This window comes from Lycium barbarum, chromosome 9 (assembly GCF_019175385.1).
Source record: "Lycium barbarum isolate Lr01 chromosome 9, ASM1917538v2, whole genome shotgun sequence".
In the NCBI taxonomy this organism is placed as follows: Eukaryota; Viridiplantae; Streptophyta; class Magnoliopsida; order Solanales; family Solanaceae; genus Lycium; species Lycium barbarum.
This window is the reverse complement of record NC_083345.1, coordinates 109,162,502-109,179,790: the sequence shown is the minus strand read 5'-3', so window position 1 is coordinate 109,179,790 and position 17,289 is coordinate 109,162,502. Positions and strand designations below refer to the sequence as shown.

Sequence of the window (17,289 nt, the reverse complement as noted above, 5' to 3'; positions counted from 1 at the left end):
AGTTCTCAGCTAAGTTCATAGTTCTGTAGGTCGTTTGAGATAAGTTCCCTGACTCTCCATATGATTTTAGGCATACCTCATCCTCTTTTATTACCTTCTATCATCATATTATCACACCAACGAACTAGTGCATTAGTAGATGTACGGAGGACATGTCCAAACCATCTAAGGCGTCTTCATTAAATATTATCATCTATGTGTGCTAATTTAACCCTCCGTTGGATGTGATCATTGTGATCTTGTCCAATCATGTCTATTCCCACATCAATTGTACATTCGAATTTTTACAACATTAATCTTGCAGGTACATCAGGTCGTAGAGGCCCAACAATTGCTTGCATACATTGTTAGTCTCACATTCATGCTATAGGACTAATCCTTCACCTTGTTAGGCAACCTTTCTGTTGCATAGCGCCCTTGTTGCACTCCTCCATTTTGGCTATCCTATTTTAATTCTGTGTTAAATCTCTATCTATCACTGCCATTCTACCAGAAGAATGAACTTAGATATCCAAATTGCCTGCATTTACACACCACAATCTTGTTTCACATTCATTCTTCTTATGCCCTCATTCTTATGGAGCCTAGCTTGCAATATATTCTGTCTTAATTCTAGCTTATTACGAGACCCTTTATGCTTCCAGTGGGTTCAATTTAGTTGACTTCCTTGCTAATTCCATCAACTATAACAAATGCAAACAGCACTTACTTCATCCTATATGCTTTTGGTTTGTTCATCCAATAACTGGGTAACTAATTACATAGTCAGAATAAAAGCCGCTGGTGCAAAGACAGCTATGGGAACTCCTTTGTATTTACAAAGATGACTGGTACATAGAAAGATACAACAACAACATACCCAGTGTAGAGTGTATGCAGACCTTACCCCTACCTTGGTAGAGAGGCTGTTTGGGGTAGACCCTCCACATAATGACAAGCAATTCAAAGCATGATAAGAAGGAAATAACGAATGAAGTAAAAATACCTCATCAAGTTTCTGTAACTCTCGGCTGTCCATTTCACGGTATCCTTCTGCCAGATCCTCTTCTATAGCTTCTTTCACCACAGCTGCAGCTACCTTCTTTGTTATATCGCGTATACTGTGATGAAAACAGATCATTAACTTTGTTATTAACAATGTAAATCTCAAGCATATAGAGCAATGACATCTTAGTGATGCATTTCAAAATGTAAAAATAATTCTTAAGATACGGAGAACAAGATCTAAGAAGGTTGAGGAAGTCTGGAGCTTTGTACGACGACATTTACTTGATATCAAAGAGGGTTTCACTGGGATTTTGGTAGATCTTCAGAGCTGGTCCCAACTTGAGACAAGTTTCTTATCGGTCCCAACTAAAGAAATTCAGATGCATTTTCTCTGAAATTGAATTTTTTAATTCTGAAATTCTATTTTTGTATCTTGTATCGGAAAGAAACTTCTGATTCAAACTGAGAAATTTATATTCCTTATCTATTTTTAGATGGCAGTAAATATGAAATATGAATTGATCTGACAATTCCCTGCAGTAAATGTTTAACTTTGCTGCTAGGAACTGGTTGAGCAGCAACAAAACATGTGAGCGGACTTTGCGCTTTCACATAATATTTTATGTAAATGACATTCCACAATTTATGTTCCAACAGTTTGATAAAAGGCGAGGGCGTGAGACGATGCGTTTTGACTACCACGGGCGAGATTTAAGACTCACTGATATAAGCCCAAGGTGTGGGCACAAGTCCCATGAATTTTATTTTTATTAGTTTTTAGTTGGATTAAAAAAAAAAACACAGTTACTGACAGTAGATTGAATTTTGCTAGTTATATTTTTATCTTATTTACTTATTCCGACTTAAAAATTAAAATCAACAATTTCTTTTACTAGTCTCAGAGTTCCGGTTTTTATAATCGAAGTACCCTCCCGCCCCATAAAATTATTTTTTTTGGGTAACTGAGTTGACCCCTGTAAACCTGTAAATTGAAGTTCCCTAGTAATCCTAAAGCATATACCTGGATATCGAAGGGTATATAATCCCCTTGAGCACCTCCTCCTCTGTCATATATGCAGCCAAGCTGCAAAATCCACGCTGTAGTTAGAATATCGAGGTAGAAGCTACCGTGTGCTAATAGATCAATAGACATGAAACTTTACAAAAGCATCGAAAAAGGGAAGTACCACTCCGCTGCAGCCTGTAACATGCCATCTGAAACGATTCTAGATCCAGACAGAAGAGTACCAAGTCCTATTCTGAAGCATGTATGGAAAATATTGTTAGGAGGAAAGAAAGTCAACAGAACAGAGAATATTGAAAAGCTTAGACTAGCTATCTAAAACTTTGGACATTTGGAGTCTAACCCAGGAAAAAGGAACATGTTGTTTGCTTGATTGCAGTGTCCAACCTGACCATTTCCTGCAAAATTCACATGCAGATAAAACATTGTTAACCCAAATAAGATTTACATATTATCATCTGATATCAATTTATCTTGTATGCCTTTATCTATACCAATATCAAGTTTACCGAATTTTTCGTTACAAGATTTTTTTTTTTTTTTTTTTGAACAGGTAACAACAAGATTTTCTTTTTTTTATGTTGGCTATACATGATTTGAAGACCATGATTCATCTTTTTCTTGTCGAAAGCAAGAAGAAACCATATAAACGTTACACAAAGAAGTAACTCTTTTTTCCAAATAAACTGGGCAAAATAAATATCAAAAAAGTGGACTGTAACATTTGCCTTTTCCTATTAGTAGCATGTTTCTCATATGAGAGTGAATAAAAGAAACACAGAGAAACTCTCAAATAAAGATCAAGTTAATCATACAAGATACTTTTCCACCCAATATATTGCAATTTTATTGTATCTCTCAACCCAAGTTAGGGAAGTCCCTGTCTTAAATGTTAAACAACGTCTGAATAAAACTTGGTTATGTTCCAATTAGACTTGGCATAAGCAATCCTTAGATTTCAAACCACTAAAAACTCTGTATACATTAAAATTGTACGCACTTAAAATTACTTAAAAGATATTTGTTTCCTTAAGTAGTGCATGACTAAACTAAGTAGTATTTGTCATAAACAAGAAATTGGATCAAATTTAAAATATTAAACTTTAAAATACCCCTATCTTCCGAGGTAGGGGTAAGGTCTGCGTACACTTTACCCTCGCCAGACCCCACATTGTGGGATTTCGCTGGGTATGTTGTTGTTGTTGTTTTAGTCTTAATTATGTGCATGACAGATAAAATAGTAGCATGACTTTTTGTTTTCTACCTAAAAACCACCCCTCTTTCTATTTTATCTCGACTCTCTTTCCTAATTAATATTTATGAAAAGACGGGCACCTTTTCTATACTTAAAAACTATCTAAGCTTAACATCCCTCTTTTGACTTGTTGGAACCCCGGTAGATAAAAAACTAATTTTTATTAGGAAGGGTTATGTGGAACACTTACCACCTCTCATGTTACCTGTTGGTAGTTAGGGCAATTTTCGTATTTGGCATAGAGTTAGCTTATATGTCATAAATCTTGGTTTTATAAAATAACTACCTGCCCAGTCAAGAATCAGTCGCATAAAATGGGACAACGGGGTATCACAGATTACATCAGATATTATTTTGTAATTGCTATTTATGTATAATAGTTACATGCAAACCAGTATTCCAAAAGTTACCAACAAAAAGGAGTCCAAAAGTTACCAACAAAAAGGAGCAAAGTATGAAAACTCTATCAAGACGGAGGAACCCAGAAGAATGATAGCAGATTTTAGAACCAATGGTTACTAGACATACCAAGTTCCACATCCTTGAATGGGCTTCCACTTGAAAAAATGATGTTGTCACCGACTATAGAAAATGCTTCCTCAGGGGTGCATTCAGCTATTAATGAAGAAAACAGTGAATGAGAAAGCTATCAACCTCAAAACCTTGTATGTTCTCAATTAGTATATACCATTTCTCGTTGGGTTTGACATTGGAAAAATTGCAGGCCGGGTTGAAGTTGAATGCTTAAGGGCTTCCAGTACCTGAAATGTTCACAACTTCTCAAGACCTTTTATGTTTTCAATTAATATATACCATTCTCCTTTTTTCCCCTCTGTAAGTAATGTTTAAAGCAGCTCATTTTCTCCGGTGTACGAATGCGAATCCACAAGCCAAGCCAACAAAAAACAAAAAAGAGGGAGGGGGGGAGGGGGGGAATGTCTTCCCACACATTTTAAGCGGCCACTGATGGCTTAGAAAGATATGGGAGGGAAACACTGTGCTCCAATTAAAGCACAATATTTTCTATGTTAAACTTTAAATCAGAAAATGAAGTAAGCTATTAATCCGAAATGGAAAATGAGAATCCATAAACTGGTCTTGTCCTGTTCTTTATTTGTTAGCATGCAAATGCAAGTCTACTACAATGAATTTACTGAAGCACTAACATGAAAATTCAATCACCATATGCCTCAATGTTGATAGACTATTACAAAACTGACATATTCTTTAGTGGGAAGTAGCATGGAGGTTTCACATTGTATGACAAGACAAGAACGATTCTCTTTTTTCTAGCTGCCAAATTTCATCCAAGAAACAGAGGAATTGATTTCAGCTAGAGATACATGAAGTGTTTGATGATCATAAACACTTTAAAACAATGAACTAAGGGGAGACATCAAATGTACTTAATCAACATAAAAAAAACCACTCAATATGTCAAATTTTCACATAAAACGCTAAATCTGGAATCAAGCAAGCATGTCTGATCATGTAAAACCAAAAACTAGATGCTATATTAGAATTTGGACATGCAATTTTAAAATACTCCCTCCAGTCCATTTAAATGCCGTTTAAGGTTTTGGAACACCATTAAAAAAACTATTTAGTAGCACTAACTATAAGGGTTGTTTGACTAGATTAGACTTTCTCTCCCCTCAAAATGAGTAATAATTGTTGGAAGGCTGATATCGTATAATCATTTATTGAAGCAACAGTAGATTTCGAAAAGAATAATTAGTGCCTTCTTGGTTTCCTTGAACGACATTTATTTTGGATCGAATTTGTCTTGGCTAAAACGACATTTAAAATGGACCAGAGGTAGTATATTTAAACAAACCTTTTTATGTCAAATATGTGTAATTAAAATATAAATTAACTTCTTTAGTTAGCATGACTCTTCTCTGTTTTAATTTTGAATGATACTTTTCATGATCGTTTGACATTAGTATAAAAATTAAGAATTCATATTTAGATTATCATATTAAAATAACGCAGCCTACATGCTACAAAATTTGCAGTGTACGTATTTATGTAGCTAAAAGAAATTCAAATTATCAATTTCTACATGCTGTACCTCTTTTGAAAACAAGCCTCCAACAGCAGATAAACCAAGAAGTACATCTGGCTTCACTTGGCGTACCTGATCGGAATCAATACATTGTAATTTGTGTCAAACTAATAGTACATGGCAAAGAACAAATGGGAAATTTCACTTATGAATCAATGCATTTATATTGGTATATAAGCTTCTATCTCTATACTCTCCATCGCGTACCTAACTTTCTCTCTCTTCAGCTCTGTCATGGCTTCTCAGTTCTCACAATGGAAAAGACGAGCCATGCGAGTTAAGAAAACAGTTGATCGGCAATGTGATTCAAAGCTAAGTCACAATCTCATAAATACCTATATTTGCTATATTTTATAGAATGATTTTACACTTTTAGCTAGGGAAGATTTTATTGCACCAAAATCCATGTTCAGCTCTTCATGTTGAAACAAGTTCTAAGCACCATTGTTTAGGTAAACCATAAAATCTAATTTATCTTGACTGGCCTTATCAGAGTTAAGCCACCATCATATTATTTCCGCTCCTCTGTCCAATTAGCTTCTATTTTCCCACCAACATAATTAAATGCATTTGAACACAACTACCGTTTCTTATTTTTGCCTCGGTCAACATTTCCTTGAGATCTCAAATGTTTATCTGATAAATGAAACAGCCGTCATGTGAAAATTTTCCTTTCATATATATTTACTTGCGTATATTCACAGTAAATAATTGAGACAATATGAGAACTCCGAGCCCTACACTAAGATGAGACAGACCATAAAAACCCCGATTCTTAAATAAAAAATGAGAAAGTCTTCGCTCATGAAAGGATAAAGGCTAATTACCACTTCCGCGAGAGTTGCACCTTCTCTTAGTCCTTGACGTTCAATCTCGTTGATCTTTCTGGCAAATGGGCGAGCCTCAGGATCAACATTTTCACGTCCCTCAGTAATTAATCCCTAAATACATTGTTAAACACCCATCAATAATTATGTCATAGTTAAACCTACCTAATACATTTCACATCCTCAAAAAATTTCATATCCACAAAGGAAGATATTAATAGAAAAGCAAAAGAAGTCCAAACTACATTTACAATATCGCTGCACTGTAGCCATTGGATCAGACTACTTACGACAATCTAAAGAACTACATTAAATGCATTTAACGCACAACCAAAGTCTAAATTGAGAATTGCTCACAGGCAACAAGCATGTCAGCACTTTTCACGACCTTGCTTGTCAAGTTAGCCCAAAAAATTATTGCCAAAGGAGGTTGATACTTAAAATGTGGTATAACCCTATATTTTAAAAAAAAAAAAAAATAGTGTTTGGGACAGCTTGCGAGCGCCTCGACTGATTCCACGGGCTACCTGCCACCTTCCCCCAACAACAGGTACCAGGTAACCCTATATTTACTTGCTATTCGTCAAATATTCCACTCTGTTGCTGTATCTGTACTTTCTTTCCCATCTTTTATGGAATACCCAAACCACCAGCAGATTTTTTACTTGTTCATAGGGCTTGTGCTCTCACTTATATCTGTATGCTTTGGGCTCTGGATCAGCATTGTCAAAGGGGTGCATAGAAAAGCACCAAGGATTGATAAGGTTTATGTGCAAGGCATAATTCAAGCGCAACCATTAGTGAAACGCGGAGTAAATGAAGAAACAAATAAAAATTGTTTGAATGATTGGAAAAGAGTTACTGTAAATACAAGAAAAAATTACACTATTTGAATTGAAAAATAATTGAATCAGAAGTTCAATATCATTTTACACTTCTGATTCAGACACAAAGATGAAATCTTAAGTTCATCATATAGAATAAGTGCTAGTTTTCGTACATTGCCTTCTTTCAATTTATGTGTCTTACTTTCCGTTTTAGTCCCTATTTTAAAAGAATGCCACATTCTATACTTAGAGCCCGTTTGGATTAGCTGGAAAAAAAGTGGCTTTTAAGCATAAGTGCTTAAACTACTTTTTAAGTGCTGAAAGTTATTTTATAAATAAGCAGCTATGTGTCTGGATAAAAGTGCTTAAAGGTTTTTTAGAGGTAAGAGTAGTATTGGAATTAACAGAAAATATAAGGAATAAAAGGGTAAAGTTGTTGGTCAAACCAAAATGGCTTTTAAGCCAAAAAACAAAAATTAAGTTGGGTTTGAGCAACTTCTTGGTTTTGGCTTATTTTAAACACTTTTTAACTTAATTTAAGTTGTTTTCTATCTTACCAAACACCCATATAAGTTAAAAAATGGCTTATAAGCTGGTTTGACCAACTTATCAGCCAATCCAAATGGGCTCTTAGTAACTCTTTAATTCCAACATCTCACACTACATGTTTAAGACCACAAGATTCGAAGGGCGTATTGGTACATTACACACCTTTAGTTTAAAGACCACAAGATTTAAAAGTCTCTCTTACTTTCCTAAAGTTAGTGCCCAGTCAAACTAAGAGATAAAATGAAACGAAGGGAGTAGTAAATTTATAATTTCGATTTATAATCAGTAGCAAATTCATTCATTACATTCGCTAACAAATTATACCCCTTTGTTGACTTTTTATTGTTTAATAAAATCATCTTTAAAGATAGAGCTCATGGGTATAAGGCGTCTCATAGTAGCTTGGTGTCTTTATGCGTGCACTGAAGCGCCACCTAAAGTAAGAAAGGCATCCACCATTTGCTGCACCTGCCTTCAAGACTTAGGCACAAGTCTTTAACATCACCGCAGTGGACGAGACTTTTTTAACAAGATACAAGAAATAATGAACTGAGAACATACAACGTTAGAGTTTTACTCAAATTATTTTTGATAAGGTAAATAATCTAGAGTTTTACTCAAATGTCCATGCTAATGTTGTCAAAGACCAAAAGTATAGGAAAGTACCAAATTTTGTTAGGGTAAGCACAAAATCTACTTCAAGTGCATGATTTAGTAAAGGAAGGTGTATAACGAAGGGAGAAAAAAAAAGATGTATACGTAAAAATAAGATGCTCCCTCCCTCCCACTTATGTAAAAATGTGAAGGTGTAACTATTTGAGGAGTCAAACAGTTTTTTCTTGGGAAAATGCATAAAAACACCCCTGAACTTTGCTGTAACACACTTATACTTTGCGGGGGTCCTATAACCCCATTCCACTATTTTAAAGTAGAATAAATACCACCTTATTCGGTGACATGGCCCAGAAAGTGAATGCATGTCGTCAAAACGCGTGGGAACTCAATTAAAATGCCCAAATTTTTTTATTGGCCACGTGGAAGTTCAAATAGACTTTTATCAATTAAATCAAAAGTTCTGTAAACTTCCTTTTATCGATCTTGATTCGCGTATAAATTCCGAAACTATGGACCTAGCTGAACCGGAGAACCCCGAAGTCTATTCTTTTTAATCTCTGGATCGGGTATTTCTGAAGTACAAAGGGGGCATCTTCTACTAAGGCAAACCCAAGACTAATAGTAATAAGCATGAATAACAAATATATGGACAAAGAAATTAATTCCTTTTTTATGATAAAGTGAAATATCAATTGTTTAGTGTCACCTCATCAGAGCACGCGCAGGGAAAGTTTGTCTTATAGTCTTGATGACGACACTGAAGCGCACATTAAGCGAGGCGAAGTGCTCAGCATGTTTTGAACCTCGCTTCAAGGCTTCAGCGCGCTTTGAGCGCACCTTTGACAACACTAATTAGGCCCAAGGTCCATTTGCCATCATCATATCATAGCCAAACCATCCCAGTTCTTGATTTACCTTATGTCAGGGCCCAATATCATGTTGTTCACACTCCAGTTGGTTGGCAGGCTCTGGGCATGCGGAAGGGCAAGGGTGTTAAGTTCTTTCATATCAGTTGTGGGATGTGGACTTGGTCTTCTTATATGGTCTCGAGCATTCCTCACCTCATGAGCTAGTTTTGGGTTGAATTAAGCCTAAGGTCCATCTGTTATTAGAAAAGAATGGATCGTTCTATATTTAGTAAGTTTTTAATTCCAACATTCCCGTTTTATCCCTCAATGACAGTCCCTTATAGGAATAACATGGCATGTTTAAGACGACAAGATTCAAAGGGTAATTTTGGTATGTCATAGACACCTTTAGTTTACGACACAAGATTCAAAAGTGCTCTTTACTTAAACTTCGTACTCAGTCAAACTAAGACACATAAAATGAAAAAACGGAATAGCACATGCATATATTTGTTTGCTCCCAAGCTTCCACTTACTTGATCATGCTCTAAGGGAAAGAGAAGCTCAATTCAGTTGGCTTCCCTTCTAGAAGGTTTTCTATTATGTTCACTCTCTTTCTTCTTCTTCTTCTTCTTTTTTTTTTTTTTTTTTTTGAAACTGGTAAGGCTGAAGTTCACTCTCTTTCCTCAGTGAAAAAGGTAACAAATGGGCAAACTTTACAAATGAAAATATATCTCTCAGTTCCTCTGGAACCTCGTCTTACTAGATTTATTAGAATGCCTATGAACTTCAATTGAAATCCATTCACAGATATATCGGCTGCAAGAATTATGCTTCCTAAGGGTTATTGGGACCTTTAGGATAAATGGTAGACCTGAAACAAGACAGGAGTAGTTCAAAACATTATTTTAGTTATAAGCATAATGTTATTTTAGTTTACTTCGAAACTCAAGTACCACTGGTTGTTTGTATAATTGACCTCTTCCTAATTGATTCTGAATTTTTTTCTCTATTGTTTCAAAATGTATTTTGGTTTTACCTCTGGGAACTCTAAAAGATTTTGAGAAGACTGGCTATGCACCATGGAGGAGGTCGGAAAAAAAAAGAATAGCATTTGTAACCTACTTTTCTCAGCTAGTTTGATGTTCTTTACATCATTCTCACACTTCTACTTGCGTTCAAGGATTATGTGGAACAAACGGGGTTTAAGAAATTATCTTTGCTGCAGCCTTTTGAACCAAAAACTTCATTTTAATGATAATTGCAACATTTAGAGTTTTCAAGATCAACTATTCTTCTCTTTCCTTCTATTTTCTCAAACTATCAAATAGATCCAAAATACATTTTAAAATCTAGAGCAACTCACTGATGACTACAAAACTGTACTTCAGGATCAGGGTTACTCCACCATGGGAAGAATCTTATCTCGTCTCTCTGATTTTTCTACACCCAAGAAATGCAAAAATGGAAACTGCTGGCTTTTCATTGTAAACCTTGATGTCTGACTTGCTTTTAAGGTTGAATAAGTATAGTAGGTGGAAGAACATATTTCATCATTTGAGCTAGAAAATTTTTTTACAGAAAATAATTCTTTTTTCTATGGTTTACAGTAGTTTTTTTTTTTTTTTTTTTTTTTGGAAAATGCAGTTTACAGTAGTTTTAATTATTCGGTTATGTTATCTTTGTTACATTTTCGGAAGGAAATTGTGCCGAAAGACCTACAATCTGGAAGACATGCAAATTTAGCGAAATAGGGTACATCAAAGAAAAGATCTATATAGCTGATGCCAATTAGTTGAGAATAAAATTATCATGTTAGCATTTTACTTTATCTCCTATGCTTTTCTAGGAGTTCTTTTAGACTTTCAAAGACTTATAGGACAGTAGAAAACATAAAGAACTTCTAGTACTCTTTATTTTATTATATTATTATTATTATTTTGTATAATATTGATCTGAGATAAGTTTATATGATGTAACATGGTTAGTGAGGATTTATATAATTGACCCTAACTTATTTGGGACTGAGGCATAGCTTTTTGTTGTTGTTTGTTGTCTTTATTACCATTTCAATGGTGAAATGGTAGGACAACATCTTTCAAAAGTTAAATGCACTTAAAAAGAACAACGAAGATATTATGAAAACTATCATTTCTACTATTACTAAAAAGATAATGATGAAAATAGGATAAAGGGAAAGGTAAAGATTCTTTAAGATAATTATGAACGGGATGTAGTCATGTAACCCACAACAAGAAAAAGAATAACAAGAATGTCATTTACACGAGGAAGGAACATAACAAAAAAAATGTTATATTGGTAGACTGAAGCTTAAAAGAACATTTTGAGTCAAAAAGGAACAAATGAGGAGATGCTTACCTTGGCATCGACCACCCAGAACTGACTCCTTGCACTTTCAAAAGCAATCTCAGTATCCCCTAGCATTCTTGCCATTGTCTTCCTAGCGGCATTAAGAACCCCTATTCCTGCACTGCACTACTAAAAGTTTTGAAAAATAGAAACCTTAAAGATTTACCAAAATGTAAAAGGCACCTTAAGAAGCTCTAGGAAAACAAAAAGAGGAAAAGCTCAGTGCATCAAATGTCTCAGGTAGTATTCTCCTCGTCTATTAGGTGTTCCAGATTAATTGAATGGTTGTGGTCTCCTAGTATGGTCTTGGACAATCTTCGAGTCATGAGCTAGTTATTAGGGCCTCTTCTTTAACATGGTACCAGAGCAAGACTCATCCCTACTATTGGTTTACACAATATTGTGCCACATGTTATGTTGCCAATGCTCCCAATATCCTACCCTAGGGGTACGAGGAGGTGTTAAGAATTTTCCACATTGATTGAGGGTGGTGGTGGTCTCCTTATATGGTCTTGGTTGATCCTTACAACATGAGCTAGCTTTTTGTGTTGAATTCGATCCAAGGTCCATTTTCTTTAACATTGTCAAACTCTCCATCTCCCCTCCCCCCCCCCCCCCCCCCAACCCCCACACCCCAAAGAACCCATGTGAAACTGAAAGCAGCTCAACTCAACACAAGACCTTATTCCTCTTAAGTATCACCCCCGATATCTTCTACCATAACTAACCATACAACCACTAATGCAAAGACTGAATAACCAAATTCACTATACTTAATCAAACACTATTTCTAAGATTCAGGGTAATATTGACGTGGAACATGGAAACAATAGTACATCAATGCAATCTAGAAAGAATGAAGTATATAAAGAACGAAGTCGTTCTTGCATAATGGCATGCCAATGACTCGAGTAAGAAAATACATGGGCGTTGTGACAGGAAAAGAATAGTTTACTAGTCTAACCTTCCAGCACCCGCCACCACAATCTTCATTTTTGGGAAATCAATCATTGGCCTTCCCTGTGCTCTTACTGCTCCCAGAAGACCAGCAATAGCAACTCCTGCAGTTCCCTGAGTAGAAAACAAAATTGTACCACACTTGTAATGCGAAACTTGGTTAAACAATGAAGAGCACAGGAAATTTAAGGAACTTCAGTAAGGAATCTATCTGATCTGAAGATATGAGCAGACGCGTACAAGAATGATGAAGTACGGCTCTAAATTTCAAGAGGAAATTGTGAAAATGACTTGAGAAAATCAGGATACTTTAAGCAAACTGTCTAGTTGAGAGTAAGAAACACCCATCACAAACAAAAGGCTAATAATGTATCATCAGATGGATTCCATTTGTTATCTCAAGTCCCAGGCCGAGGTTATAGAATTAGGAGCAAGCAAAATAGAAGAAATTCTTCGTGTACTCTAGTATCTCCTTCAAGATTTGAGTTCTCTCAGTTTCACAACCATAGCTTGAAAGTTTTTACATTCAAACACAATTCCCACCGTTTGACATAGTAATACTTAAACATCATGCACCGGCTATGAGACATTCAAAATATGTACCAATACTGGGAGCCACATCAACATCATGGTCAATTTAGTTTTTTCTTTTCTTTTCTTTTCTTTTCTTTTATTTTAAAAAAAAATGAAGGAAAGCATCATTATGGTCAATTCAGTTGACTTCCCTTTTCCCATAGTTACAGGGACCACATTTCCAGTTTCTTCGACTACATAAACCTCCCTCAGTTCAAGGTTCCTAGAGGGAAGGATGGGTTGCAGAATGTTGTCAAGGGCTATGGAGGAGTTCTAGGAATTTATTAATAACCATTTTCTTATTGATCTTACTGAGGCTAATTTCCCATGAGCTAGGGCATAGGACTCAACCTCTTGAGGGAAAATGGCAGCTAACATTGTATAGATTTCCCTGCCTAGGCTTATCTAGGACCATTCACCCATCATTTAGATGGTTGCAAAGGAAAGAAGCATGGGTGCCACTTTCATATTCAAGAATATGTAACTTAAGGCAACGAGCTTCGGAGATAAAGTGGCGAGACTAGTGAAAATGGATATGTAGTCATGAGCAAACCACTTGGAAAGAAGTTGAAGACGCTAAAAGAGAACATATGGGTGTGAAATAGTGAGGTATTTTGAGAATGTAGAGGTGAAGATGAGAGACCTTAAGTTTGAGAAGGGGAGGAAGGAGGTGATAAAGAGAGATAGACACGTCGACAATAACTCGAGAGACTAGTTGGGGACAAGAAAATAGGGATTTATGGTTGGAGGAGGGGGACTCGAATACAAAATTCTTTCATAGGGTAGAAATAGCGAATAAAAGGAGAAACTTCACAGAACATGTGGAAGTGGATGAAGGGGTATTTAAGGGACCAGAGGTAAGTGGAGTGATGGTATAATTCTATGAAAGATTGTATAAAGAGGAAGTGAGTTGGAGAACGAAGCTCGAAAGGCTAATGATCAATCAAATAGGAGAAGATAATAGGGGAGTAATTGGAGAGGGCAATGAGAAAATGAGGGCCCAGATGGATTTACCCTGCCCTTCTTCCAACATTATTGGAGTATGGTCTCCTGTGATGGAGACTATTGTTGCATTCCTGGAGATCAGAAAATGTATTAAAAGCCTCAACGCATGCTTCCTGACCATCATATGGAATAAAGTGGGAGCGATGAACATCGAGGACTACAGCCTATAAGTTTACTAGGCAGTGTTGTTAAAGGCGAGCGCCTTGTCGCCTTCGGCGAGAGGCGTGGCGAGGCGAGGCTTCTGCGCCTTTCATGGCCATGGCGAGCAGACCTTCAAAAGGCGCGCCAATGGCGAGAAAGGCGCTAATGGCGCCAAGGCGAGGCGAGCAGAAATGGCGAGGCGAGCAGGGTTTAAAAAAAAACAATTAAAAGAAGTGGAGGACTTAAATGAAGTGGAGGACTTAAATGAAAATAGCAGCTAGGGTTTTTTGTTTGCCTCTCTTCTCCTTCAAGGTTTCAGGTATGTCTCTTTCTCCTTCTTCTTTTTCTTCAGTTCTTCTTCTTTCTTCCTCCTGTATTTTCGACTTCTGCTTCTTCATTTGTTCTTCTTCTTTCTTCTTCTTTTTTTCCGGCGACAACTGGCCTATTTCCGGCCACCTCTGGTTTTTTTTTTTTCCTTCTTCTATTCTCTTCTTCTTTTTCTGTTTTTCTCCTCTGTTTTTTTACCCTCAGTTTTTTTCACCTCTGTTAATTGCTCTGTTTTTTTCTCCTCTGTTTTTTCCTCTGTTTTTTTTTCTCTGTTTGGACCAGTAAGGCAGTGATAAGGGATGTGAGGCAGTGATGAGGGATGCCCCCAAAATGAAGAAGAGGAACTAGTATATGAGGGATGTGATCTTGATTGGGGTACTGTTTCTAGGGCGTCTGGAGTTGAGGAGAATATCTATGGTCTTAGGGGCGGTTCTTCAAGTTCAAGGTCACATAACAAGGGCAAAGGAGTAGCTACTACTGCTACAAGCTCACTTCGGTCTCGGTGCTTAATTGATGAAAACTCCGAGTCCGAGACCGAGACCGAGCCCGAGGAGGAAGAAGATGAGGAGCAATATAATGTTGAGAATCTTGGATATCAAGAATTTGGAAATCTTGAAGATCTTGAATTTGAATAGACTTTTAGTATTGCACTATTGCTTTAATTTTAGTGTTGCTTGTCTTGTCACTTATGAATTATTGAGTCATTGACTCATTCAAGTTCTAGAATTTTAGTATTTACTATCTACCTTTAATTTTTGAATTGAAATATTTGCTAATATGTTATTGCTAGTGAGATTTTGATTATTTACATATGCAATTAAATATTTTAATTTTTTGGTATTTATTGGCGCCGCACTTCAAAAAGGCGAGCGCCTCGCCGCGCGCCGCGCCTTAAGGCGAGGCAGGCCCTTGTCGCCTTTTGTCGCCGCGCGCCGTCCAAAACACTGTTACTAGGAAGCATCTACAAAATAATCTCTAAGGTACTTTCTTGTATAGTAAAGAAGGTGCTAGATGAGACGATATCTACTTCTTACAATATGTTCGTGGAAGGAAGACAAATTCTGGATGCGGCTTTGGTGGGGAACAGAGTGGTAGACTCCAGAAGGAAGCCTATGATCATGTGAACGAGAAGTTCTTAGACTTTATAATATTGAAGATGGGATTCGGAGATTGGTGGCAGAAGTAGATCAATTTCTGCATACCAACGGTCAGATTCCCAATCAAAGTGAATGGCAGGCTTGTTATTCATTCTGGTAATCAAAGCATTGAGTAGAATGATGAATAAATCTATGGGAACTGCAAGTGGCTAGTCACTTGAGGGGATTCTCTACAGCAATAGGAGCAAAACGTACAGTGAAGATTTTACAACTTTAGTTCGTAGATGACACTGTAGTTTTTTGCGATGCAGACATTATTAACTAAGACATGTTCTTATATGGTTCTTGGTAGTGTCAGGCCTGAGATCAACTTCGGAAGTGAGATCATTCCAATGGGTGAACTGGACAATACTGAGGATTGAGGTGGTAAATTGCAAGTTTGGAGCAGTTATAACAACTTATCTTGGTTTACTATTGGGCGCTTCCAAAAAGGACAAAGCAGCATGAAGCCTTGTGGTTAAGAGAGCTGTGAAGAGGTTAGCAGGACCACGAAAGAGATACTTATCGAGAGGGGAGAAGGAAGTATTAATTAAGAATACTCATCGAGATTCCTCATGTACTTCAGGTCAATGCTTCACGCACCCATCAGTATCACGAGTAAATTGGAAAGGTTTCAAAAGGAATCCCACAAGATTCAGCAAATGAGAATCGGAAGTTCAACTAGAGAGCAGGGAAGTTGTTACGTCTCCAAAGATATGAGGGAGACATCTTGGGGTTGAAAATCTCCAAGTTTTAAACAAGGCCCTATTTGAGAAATGGTTGTGGAGTTCCAGAATTCAGGAGCATTCTCTATCGAAGAAGATGTGCTCTATAGAAGATGATAGCTGAAAAATATGAAATTGTGAAAGGAGAGTGGAGGACTAAAAATTACCACTTTTTCATTTGAGTGCGAGCTTTGGAGATATATTATGGAAGGATGGTACTTCGTCGAGAACATAACTTTTAGGGTAGGAGATGGAAGCAAACTCAGCTTTTAGAGTCACATGCAGTGTCAGATGGGACTTTGAAACTCACATTTCCGAATACTTACAACATCTCAAGCCAGAAGGAGATTGTAGTACAAAATCGAAAAATTACATTGTGGGAGTTCATTGGGACGTAAGGATTAGGAAGAACCTTCATGAGTGGGAAGTAGCTGGATTCTAATGCCTGGTTGACTTCTTTATAAGGAAATACATCACATTCTAGTCAAGAATCATGGAGATGGGAGTGGGAATAGATGAATTGTCAACAATAAAGTCATAAAATCATAAGCTCTTGGTGAGGGAGGAATCCGATTTTCCGCATTAGTGGTTTGGACTTAATGGAACCAAGAAAGGTGTGTCTTTTACTTTGTTTGCAGAGAGGATTGCAATCCTGACAGCAAAATTTTGAAGAAAAAAAAATTAAATATGTTTTGGTGCTTTATGTACCAATGTTCAGGTGAAAATGTGGACCACCTCTTCCAACATAGTCAGGTGGCAAGTGGCCACTCCTCTATGGTGTGAGATTTTGAGATGATTCGGGTTGCAATGGACGATATCGAGCATAGCGAAGGAGCCACTCTAGTTGGACATTAAAAGGAAGGAAGAGAAATTCGAAGAGTGTGGGAAGTTACACCATTAACACTCATGTGAGTCCTATGGAAGAACCAAAAATGAAAGGGTTTTTGAAAGGATAGAGAGTGACTAAGTATACATGAGGAATAGAGACTCATTCCTAGTTTCATTTTGGTGCATCCATAAAGTTCCAATTTGTATAAAATGTTAGGTGTAGTTAG

The 17,289-nt window shown here is 36.7% G+C and overlaps 1 protein-coding gene across 1 annotated transcript in view; it reads right to left on the bottom strand.

The window, feature by feature from the left end:
* LOC132609358 (NAD-dependent malic enzyme 62 kDa isoform, mitochondrial) overlaps positions 1-17,289 on the bottom strand; it is a 36,045-nt gene that overhangs the window by 1,785 nt on the left and 16,971 nt on the right. Inside the window, exons 9-18 of the mRNA XM_060323313.1 lie at positions 12,335-12,441; positions 11,380-11,491; positions 6,162-6,275; positions 5,341-5,406; positions 3,955-4,027; positions 3,795-3,881; positions 2,355-2,409; positions 2,175-2,246; positions 2,009-2,071; positions 986-1,100 (exon numbers count right to left, since the gene is read on the bottom strand). Of these exons, the coding sequence (XP_060179296.1) occupies positions 986-1,100; positions 2,009-2,071; positions 2,175-2,246; positions 2,355-2,409; positions 3,795-3,881; positions 3,955-4,027; positions 5,341-5,406; positions 6,162-6,275; positions 11,380-11,491; positions 12,335-12,441 (864 nt within the window). The remainder of the gene's footprint in view (positions 1-985; positions 1,101-2,008; positions 2,072-2,174; positions 2,247-2,354; positions 2,410-3,794; positions 3,882-3,954; positions 4,028-5,340; positions 5,407-6,161; positions 6,276-11,379; positions 11,492-12,334; positions 12,442-17,289) is intronic.